Source organism: Primulina huaijiensis, chromosome 15, assembly GCF_012295235.1.
Source record: "Primulina huaijiensis isolate GDHJ02 chromosome 15, ASM1229523v2, whole genome shotgun sequence".
NCBI lineage: Eukaryota > Viridiplantae > Streptophyta > Magnoliopsida > Lamiales > Gesneriaceae > Primulina > Primulina huaijiensis.
In genome coordinates, this window is record NC_133320.1 from 5919911 (window position 1) to 5931167 (window position 11257).

General features: G+C 33.1%; 1 protein-coding gene across 1 annotated transcript; it reads left to right on the forward strand.

Annotated features, from left to right (window-relative positions):
- Positions 1-3009: 3009 nt before the first annotated feature.
- Positions 3010-11008, forward strand: LOC140958954 (probable CoA ligase CCL7). The gene is made up of 6 exons (XM_073416598.1): positions 3010-4075; positions 4593-4782; positions 5406-5551; positions 10292-10359; positions 10463-10565; positions 10703-11008. The coding sequence occupies exons 1-6, from the start codon at positions 3056-3058 to the stop codon at positions 10814-10816; spliced, it is 1641 nt and encodes a 546-aa protein (XP_073272699.1). The 5' UTR covers positions 3010-3055; the 3' UTR covers positions 10817-11008.
- The last annotated feature ends 249 nt before the right edge of the window (positions 11009-11257 follow it).

Here is an 11257-nt window from a genome sequence, read left to right on the forward strand (position 1 = left end):
TTTTTATTTTTAAGATTATTTACTTTATTTTATTAATTTTTTATAAAAAAACTATGATAAATAATTATCAACTCAAATATACAACAATATTTTTTTTATCATATTGATAAAAATATAATAAATAAATATATGTGACTAGAGTCCCGAGGTATTGTTTTCGACAATGTTTTCATAACCATACCTATAATCGAATCGGTCTATCTTAAATTAGCAGTTCAACCGGTCGGACATATTCAACCGAACGGTTGGACACCAGAACAATATTATATCATATAAAATAATAATATAATTTAGTAAATAATATATTTTAAATTCTAAATATTTTAAACATGTATATAAATAATAAAAATATATATTTTCCAGAGTTTAGAAAATCAAATAAGCTCTAATAATATTAAAATAATATTTTTATCAAAGTTCAAAATCCAAATAATTATATATATATATAACCAAAAATTAAATAAAAAAAATTTGTGAACTCGTTCATTGGTTCAATACAGGTCCGATCGATTCTTGATTGGTTTTGACCGGTATTCTTGATTGGTTTTGACCAATAAAACGGTGTTTGGGCGATGTCCAGACCTGACCTGTGATCGGTTCTCGGTCGAACAGGCCGGTCCGGTTCTAAAAACGCTTGTTTTCATACGACTGAACAAAAACAATCAATTTTAGTTTTTCAAAATATGTTATTAATAATCTGAAATTCAGGAAAATGTTCAACATGAAAGTTATAGATCATGAAAAGACAAATGTTTTGGAAAAAATTGATGGCGCATGGTGGCTGAAGCACCGATTCGACAACACACGAAAATTCTCACTCGTTCTCGATTTACGTATCGAATTCCAACTAATGAATAACATATTTTTAAAAACAAAAATCGTGATTATTTTTTTGTTTTGGTAGAAAAGTATCTCCAGGCACCAATCACTTATTTTATTAATTATATTTTTATTGATACGATAAAAAAATAGTTGTTGATTTGAATTGATAATTATTTATCATAATATAATTTTAAAATAAATATAGTTTTTTAAAAATTAATCAAAATACATACTTAATTGAATTTATTAAATATAATTATATTTAAAATCATTTTAAATTAATTTAAATTAATAATAAAATTGACTTTTTAGCTTGATCAATAGCAATTTGCTAATTTAAAAATTGATGTATTAAGTTATTTACAATAGTTTATATATCAAATTTTCAATAATTTGTGTCTTGAAACAAATTTTTTTCAATAAATTTTGTAAGTTTATAAAAAAAATGATGTAAAAATATGCTGTTATTAATTATTAATTAATATTTAGATATTATGTTACATATTAATTTGATATTTAAAAGCACATTTACTTTCATTAATTTTCCTAGAGGTCAGGGGCGGAGCTAGGATTTAAAATTACCTGGGGCTGACTTCGTCTCACATTATGTTTAATAAAATAAATAATTAACTAAAAAATTTAAAATAAAATATATATAAATATTGACTTCATGAAAAACATAAAACAAGAGAATTTAATACCTTCAAAAACATGGAGCTAAAACACTACTGAAGTTGTGCACTTCGATTTTTCTTAGAATAAAACCCATTAATTATTAAATCGTTATCAATTTTTTCAACCAAATCCCATCCGATGTAAATTACCATAGAATCTCCGAAAAACTATGCTTGATTCACATGAAAAATTTGCGCTTTATTTTTCTCAAAATCAATTCTTGTAAACATACACTAGTTCATACTAAAAAAATTAAAATTCTATAAAATTTTTAGTATTAATAGAAATTATATAAAGATATAATAAAATATGTAGTTACTGCATAATTGTATTATTATATTAGCTAAATTTAATATATTTGTGTGTTATTGTAAATATAGCCTAAAAATATATTTGGAACTTAAAGCTAATTTTAAAAATCAACTTACATTAAGTTTTTCAACATGTTGAGTAAAATACGAGCGAAAGTCAAAAGAGATTATATGTGTTTACAAAAGATCATTTTAAAAAATTACTCATAGTTAACAAAAATTCTTCAAATTTGCATAAATAAAATAAACTTAACAAAACACAAAAATAAAGAAAAAAAATACAGAAAAGTCAAAAAAAAATATAATAAAATTTTAGGTGGGGCTGAAGCCCACCCTAGCCCAAGGGTGGCTCCGCCCCCGCTAGAGGTTGGCTAAAACTTGCTTTAAAGCATCATTTATCCGCACGCTATGGACCAATGCCATAAATTTATGTGCTTAATTATTAAAATTTTTAATTTAAAAGTATCATTAAGCTACATTGTAAAACGTGATTAATATTTAAATTGACATAATCTATCATGTTTCTGATTACAAAAAAATTAAATTAAATTAAGAATAATGCTATAAGTACAACTAATATATCATTACAACGATATTTACAACCATTATATCGCGAGATTTTACTATTATATCACGAGATTTTGTATTCAATATGTAGTGAGATTTTGACAAATTGAATTTTTGCATGGAATTTTTTGTGTTGTACAAATATGGATGTACATATAACATCACTCTTAAATTAAATGTTGGTGCAAAACTAGAAATGTAATTTTTTTTAAACATACCGAAATAAATTGTAAATAAATATCATCGGGAAAAAAAATTTAAAATGGGGAGAACGCTACTTAAAAAAATAAAATCAATAAAATTCGAGTGTGGTAGATATAACAAATTATGTTTCTCAAAAATACTTTACTCCTAAATTATTTTATTTATGCGGTAATTATGATAATGACTTTTTTTGTATTATAAAAAAAAAAGAATTTGGGAAACCAAAGTATTTTTTGTGTATGTATTTATTGTATTGACTCATTGATGAATATCAATAATTAAGATGGTTATAAAAATCAAATTATACGGATAAAAATTACCTAAATAAATATATTTTAAAGAGAAAATATATTTTTTATTTGGATCAAATTTAATAGTTTGAAACAGTGATTATTTGTAGGCTGTTTTCGCCGTATATTTGTAGGCTAACTCGAACCCATTTCCTTGGTATTCCAAAATCATCCGCAGAAGAAAAGATGGAGAAATCTGGGTATGGTCGCGATGGAATCTACAGATCTTTGCTGCCGCCATTGTTTCTTCCCAAAGATCCCAACCTCTCCATGGTCTCGTTTCTATTCAGAAACTCTTCATCTTTTGCGGATAAACCAGCCCTTATAGATTCACACACTGGAAAGATTTTAACTTTCAGCCAGTTCAAATCCATGGTTTCCAAGGTCTCTCATGGTTTGCTCGAACTGGGCATCAAGAAAAACGACGTCGTGCTCATCTTCTCCCCCAATACCATTCAGTTTCCTCTCTGTTTCTTTGGGATCGTGGCTTTAGGCGCCATTGCTACGACTGTCAACCCACTGTACACTGTTTCAGAGTTATCTAAACAGGTCAAAGACTCAAAGCCCAAGCTTATTGTTACTATTCAAGGTTTGTTGCCTAAGGTTAAAGATTTTGATTTGCCGGTAATTCTCTTGGAGGACGAAAAAATTGAGAAAGAACAGATTTTTAATTTTCCTAAAAAGGTTACTCTTTTCACCCAGCTAGTAAATAATGAAGGGTCTGTGAATTTGGATGGTATTGTTAACGGTGTCAAGCAAAATGATACTGCTGCGTTATTATACTCTTCGGGTACGACCGGTACGAGCAAAGGTGTTGTTCTTACCCATAGGAATTTCATATGTGCATCATTAATGATTTCTGCTTATCAAGAATTGGCCGGTGACATCCACAATGTTTATTTGTGTGTTTTGCCTATGTTCCATGTTTTTGGCCTTGCTGTGATCATGTACACGCAGCTGCAGCGTGGTAGTGCGATTGTTTCCATGTCCAAGTTCGATTTGGAAATGATTTTGAGGTTCGTGGAGAAATATGGGGTGACACATATGTGGGTTGTGCCGCCGATTATACTAGCGTTGGCTAAAAATAGTACGGTCAAGAAGTATAATTTGTCGTCGTTGAAGCAGATTGGTTCAGGGGCCGCTCCTTTAGGGAGGGAACTGATGCAAGAATGTGCAAAGAACTTCCCTCAAGCTGTTGTTTGCCAGGTAATTATTGTTACCCTGTGGAATTTATAGTAGAATTGGTTAACATTGTTACTTTTATGTAAAATCTGTAAAGCATTCGTAGATTTTGTGATGGAGAGCTTAAGAATTGGGAGACTCTACTAAGCCTGTTTTTCATGGGACTAAATTTTTGGAAGAATAAATCTGTTCACATGGTGAAATTCCACTCATTTGATAGCACTCGAAGAAAATAACTGAAGGATGATGCTTTGGACAACTGATTTAACGCACATAATAGCATCAAGATATAAAGAACATATTTTATCTTTTAGGAGCTTATAATAAACTAAAAGGAGACAAGACCTTGCTCTTGTCTCAAACTACTTGGATGATTCTGAATTTTTCTGCTCATCTTGAGATCATGATGCCAAAAAACTGCCAAGTTCTGAAAGCTATTGTCTGAGCTGCACCATAATGTAGATTAACTACAAATAATTTTGCATCCGTCACAGTTGCCATTTAGTATGTCCAGTACTTATGGCAGAATCCTCATTTTCAGGGCTATGGTATGACCGAAACTTGTGGAATTGTGTCGATTGAGAATGCATATGCAGGGCCTCGACACTCTGGTTCTGCTGGAACTCTTGTTTCGGGAGTGGAGTGCCAAATAGTTAGTGTAGATAAGTTGAAGCCTCTTCCTCCAGGCCAGGTGGGGGAAATATGGGTACGAGGACCCAACATGATGCGAGGTTTGTTCTCCATTTGAAGTTTTTCATCTCTTAGAAATGTTTCATACATGTTTTGCTCATTCAAGTGTTTCGTAACTGATATCATTTAGGTCACTCCATACATGATTAAATTTGACTTTGAGTGTTAGATTATTTTGAACTTCTAGTATATTTTAGTTTTAGTTTGATTTTTTTGAACTTTAAGTATAATTTAGTTTAGTGTGATTGTTTTCAACTGAGATGAGGTTGAACCTAATCTACAGTTCAAATTAGATTAATAATCTGTTTCATTGTGTTTTGTCTTTGTCCTGACATTCAGAAAGAAAAATACGCCTTTAGAATTTTCTGCAACAAAATCTATGAATTTTCTACATGCTGTAAATTTCTGTATTTTATCATTGGCTTGAGTGAGCCTCGTGTTATGTCTATTGCCTCATAGTCAAGTATTATAAATTCTTGTTTATGAGTAGATATGCCTTTTTTTAATCGAGCTAATTATATATTCATCAATCTTCAATAGATATTTATGAAGATGTTCTAATTATTATTTAATAAAGAAATTTCTTGCAACTGCTGTATTCATACATTCATGGAGATGGAATCTTGGATTTCCCTTTATTTAAAGGTATACACTTCAATTTCAGGTTACTTCAACAATCCACAGGCCACAAAGCTTACAATAGATAAACATGGTTGGGTGCATACCGGAGATCTTGGATACTTCGATGATAATGGACAGCTTTATGTGGTTGACCGTATCAAAGAACTCATCAAATACAAAGCTTTTCAGGTGAGTTACCCTCTAGAAATTACAGATTCCGTTAAATTCTGCCTACAAGTTTTGAACATCATTTGATTCAAAGATCAATGTATGTATGGTAATGGATTGTTTTTTTATTTTCTTTGGGCAAGGCCATTTTTCAAAGCTGTGATTGACAGAGTTGTCTGTTCCGATTGTTGGGTGTTTTAATATATACAAGAAGAATCTATAAATTTGGAGGCTAATGTATATCAAAATGCAATATATTTCAATAGAATTCTTCCATTACAATTCTATTGATTTTAAAATACACTCAACTATTCTAAATAGGTGCCCTCGAACTCTCCCTCCATGCTCATGCAGTAGAGTCTTACTATGACCATGCAGTATGTACATATTATTATTTTTTTACAAATGACTAGAGACATTTATAATAGAAATACTTAATATTAAAGCAAAATGACAGAGGATATAATTGGATGCTTTAAGTGGCACATAAGGCGATCAACTTGATTGTTTCATCATGTGTACGTGGCACTTCCTTTTGCATCAAATATGGGCGACTCCATTCATTCTTGGCGGTGGGATTTCTTCTCCAAGTTTAGATGATGCACTTGCTTAATATATCTTGAACCCAATTAGATAATTTAAGCAACAACTTAGGCGTTCAATTGTAGTCCTCAATTTTGCTAGCCTTGCCAACCGACTTGGAAGGTATAGTAATGAAGCAATTTATGTTGCCTAATGCATAATGATTCAGCTGCTTGTTGATTATGATTTGGATTTCAAATCATCTAACACCTCCTCTTAATTTGTAATCCGCTTCATTTCTTAGCTGCTCAAATATTTCTGCACTGACTGCTTTTGTAAATCATACTGTTTTTATCTGGATTTCGTCTTTTTCAGCATCTTCAAAATTTTGTGGCTCACAGGCAAAGAATGCCATATGACATGACTCATATATTTCTCTGAGGCTTGTTACTTTTCTTATTGGGATTTCTGATTCTGGATAGAATTCTTCTGATGATGAACATGAGCTGGAGCTAGGACTTGAACTTGTGCTCGTTCTTGGCTGATCTCTTAAATCAACTTTAGGCATAGTTGGACTGGGCACATGTCTAACCTTTGTCTTCACCTTCTTTTCTTCTTCCCAATTCTACGACTGACTTTCATCAAATATAACATCTCGAGATATAATAAGCTTATTTTTTTTGGTTCTAGTAAACGATATCCCTTGGATTCGTCATATAGCGAACAAAAATAAGTTTTTCTCCTTTGTCAGCAAATTTCTCTCTTTTTTGGGAAGGCATTTGAGAATAACCAATGCAACCAAATACTTTAAGATTGGTTACCTGTGGCTTTCTACGATGCAATGCTTCACATGGTGTCCTATTTGGAACCGCTTTCGTTGTTAAGGGATTCACAATATAGACTGGTGCATTTAATGCTTTTGCCTAGAAACTTTTTGGTAGTCCTTTTCCGATCACCGTAATTCGAGCCATCTCAACAATAGTGCGATTTTTTCGCTCTCCTACTCCATTTTGTTGTGGATTATATCGAACAGTCAGCGGCCTATGGATTCCTTTTTCTTTGCCATAGTTCATGAAGGCTTTTCCAATTAATTCACCTCGGTCTGTTCTGAGAGTCTTTATTCTTTTCACTCTGATTTTCAACTCTTGCTTTGAACTCCAAGAACTTTTCATATGCTTCTGATATTTTTTTTGCTTCAATATATAGATCCACATTATTCTGGTATAATCATCAACGAACAGAAGAAAGTACCTGTTGTCGTTGAGAGATGATGTTTGTGTTGGTCCACAAATATGTGCATGAACAATTTGAAGAGGTTCTTTGACTTTCTAAGCTATTTTTGGGAATGGTTGGTGATGCATTTTGCCATAAATACATCCTTCACAGGTTTTATCTGTCTGGAATATTAGGAAAGCCAACAACCATATTCTTTTTCTTTAATAAATTTAAACCTTTAAAGCTCAGATGTCCATACCTTAAGTGCCAGAGATCATGATCTTCATCTGTTGTGCTCTGCAGTACAATTTTCTCGGACAGTGGTAAATTAAGTGGAAAGACTTTGTTTGAACACATCTTAATTTTAGCCATTGTAAGATTCTTCTGTTTGTCAATAATGCTGCAATGATCATTATTGAAATCAACTCTATAATTTTTCTCCAGCAACTGGCTAACGCTAGCCAAAGTTGGAATATATAGGACGTTGCAGATAATATTTCTTTGGCCATCTTTTGTCTGGACTGCAATTTCTCCTTTTCCACCAATTTTGTGTGCTTTGCAATCCCCGAGCTTTACTTCAGATTAGTATGACTCATCCAATTTCACGAGCATGTGTTTATTCTTGCCAATGTGGTTGCTGCACCCACCGTCCACATGCCAAATGTTCTGATAATTTTGTTGAGTATTTAGGCAGGAATAAAATACATGACCTTTTTCTTGTTCTCAGAAGTTTGCTTTGTTCTTCTCTTCCTTGTACCAGCAATCTTTCTCTGCATGATTTGCATTTCTGCATCTTTTGCTTTTATCGCGGCAATCTTTGGTGTCATGACCGCTTCTTTTGCAAATTCGGCGATAGGATTCTGAATTTTAATTGAAGTTTCTTTGATTAAAATTACCACTACCCCGATCTCATGCTCGAAAATTTGAATTTCTGCCATGACCTCTTCCTGTTGGTCCTCATTGAACATAATTGCTCTTTTTTTGTTCTCGTCATCTTTTTTATTCATCTGCTATGAAATTCTAGCATTCACTTGAAAAACTTGCTCCAAATTTTGAGTGTTAAAGTGACTCATTCTTTTCTCATGTGCTTCCAAGGATCCCAAAAGTTCATCCAAAGACAATTTCGATAAATCTTTGGATTCTTCAATGGCTGCAATGATGTGCTCAAATTTTGCTGGCAGGCTCCACAACTCATTTTCTATTATCTTTCTGTCCTCAACAGTAGCACCATATCCTCGAATCTGATTACCATTATAGACCTCTGGAGGAGCACTGTTGGACTTTTTCATTGTCTTTCATGGTTAAGTTGTCAAATTCTCATCATAAATTTTGCAATTTGATGGAAATCACCTTCTCATAGCCTCCGAATTGATTCTTTAAAATTTTTCATGCGCTTTTTGATGTTTTATCACCTGTGATACTCGGAATTATAGAGCGGCTAATCTCTTGGTGCATAAAGGACAAGGCTCTTGCATCTTTGGTCTTATTCTCCCTGTGCTCTTTTCTTTTGGCTGTTGTCAATGCGTCTTCTTCTGCTGGAGTATATATTTGATACCCCTCTTAAACGTTATCTTAGAGTTCATGGGTCATGAACAACGTCTGCATCAAGACGCTCCATAGCTCATAATCTTGACCAACAAAGGTCGGTGCGCCTTGTTGGGAATAATTGAAGGCAAGTTCGATGCTACTTGTTGACTGCCATCTTCGTATGTGTATTGTATTATCAGGCCAAGGGGTGGCTCTGATACCAAATTTATGTTGGGAGTTTTCATATATAAAAGAAGAATCTATAAATTTTGGGCGGTCAACTTGATTGTTTCGTCATGTGTACATGGCTCTTCCTTTTGCATCAAATATGGCACACTCCATTCATTCTTGGCGATAGGATTTATTCTCCAAGTTTAGATGATGCACTTGCTTAATATCTCTTGAACCCAGTTGGATAATTTAAGCAGCAACTTAGGCGATCAATTGTAGTCCACAATTTTGCTAGCCTTGCTGGCCGACTTGGAAGGTTTAGTAATGAAGCAATTTATGTTGAATAATGCATGATGTTTCAGATGCTTGTTGATGATGATTATGGATTGCAAATTATGTAATTTAACACTGGTCACTTGGATCTTGTCAGCAACACAGTTGACGACATTAATTTTGATGGATTTTGATTTTTATAATTTCACCGTTTGGCTGATGCTTGATAGAGATAGAGTTGAAAGGAATAAAGAGGATCATGCGGTCAACAAGATAAGTATGAAATAAGACTTTGTTATGTTGGAATTAAGTCAGTGAGTTTAAAACTAACTAAATGGAGCAGAATATAAACAAGACTATTGAACTGATCTGGGTTGACATCTGAGTTAGATTTTTAAACATGCTCAAGCTTGATTCGAATTTGATTACCGAATATTTCATATTCAAGCTTAGTTTTTGAGCCATTGTTTGGGATGTGTTGAGCTTGATGAGTTTAAACTTTAAATTAGGGGTGCCACAGAAACGAATCCAGTTGAATACTACTCATTTTTTCAGATTTGAGTCGGGGCTCAATTTTTTAGCTATTTCGAAACTCAATTCAAAGCACGTGAAGTAAACTATTTTTGCATTGAGTTCGCTCAACTAGGAGTTTGGATTGGGCTTGATTTATTTGCTTCTATGTTATAATTTAGTTAACGAACTCTGTTGAGAAAGGTTTAAATACGAGTTTGAGTTTATGAACTTATGTAATTTTAAGAATGAGCTATTAATATATTAGAATGTGTTCAAGTTCGGTTCAACTTTGATAGTTTTGAACACGAAACAAAAGAAATTTGAGCCGGCTTGAAAAGGTTGTAAACCTGTTCGATCCGTTTGCTCTCCGACTCCCTTACTTAAAATGAACTATTTGAATCAATGAAGTGAAACAAAAACACAAATGAAACAAAGAAACACACTAAATTTTAATTCTTTGGAGTCTTTCGACAGTTTGTTCAGTTTATATTTCCTATTGCCGGGTTTGGTATGTAATAACTTATTTTAACTTAATGCCAGGTTGCTCCAGCCGAGCTCGAAGGGTTACTCATTTCTCATCCCGAGATTTTAGATGCAGTTGTTATCCCGTATGCCACTCACACAAACAATCTGCTTGTTTCATCTTTAGAAGTTGAAATTTAAACATTTTTTGTTTCTGTTAACCACATACCAAGTTTATGCCCCTTTAAGGTGTCCCGATGCCGAAGCTGGTGAAGTCCCTATTGCGTATGTTGTCCGGTCTGCTACTAGCTCACTGTCCGAAGAAGATATCAAGAAATTCATAGCGGATCAGGTATTACAACAGAAACCCAGATCATTTTCGTTATTGTTATGGTTAGGAGTCGATTGATCTGAAAGAAACCAAACCAAACGTGCTGTTTGAACATCATTTCTTTGAAGAGCTAACACGTTTTTAACTACGTACTTCAGGTTGCTCCGTTCAAGAGATTGAAGAGAGTCACTTTCGTAAATAGTGTCCCGAAATCAGCATCTGGGAAAATCCTCAGAAGAGAACTTATTGAGAAGGTCCGATCAAAACTATAGGTTCTTCATATTTTTTCCTGCTCACATTTTCAAACTTAGATACGCATGCGTCGTCGTGGCTCTACCCGTTGTTACTTGAATGTAATGTATCCGATTTCAGTAAGTTTGGGACCGATGTTTGTATTACCTTGAAAATAATTATACAGTGGACGAGTATTTTAATTTCTGAATCTTGATAAACTTTGCTCTATGCTAAGGTCTTCTGTTCACTTTCAAGTTCAATGCCTTTGTAATATATATGGGAGATTTCCCTTTTTTTATTTTTCTTGTGTCCTTTTCTCTTGAACACAATGTTGTGTTTGTGGCTCATTAGGGTTGGGAACCCCATTTTACTTGTTTTGCGTTAACAAAATAATCTTGGTCAAACATGTTTTTTAAAAAACTTAGCTTTTTATGTGTATTTCAATTTGGGGTACAAACTAATCGAATCGAGACAAATTT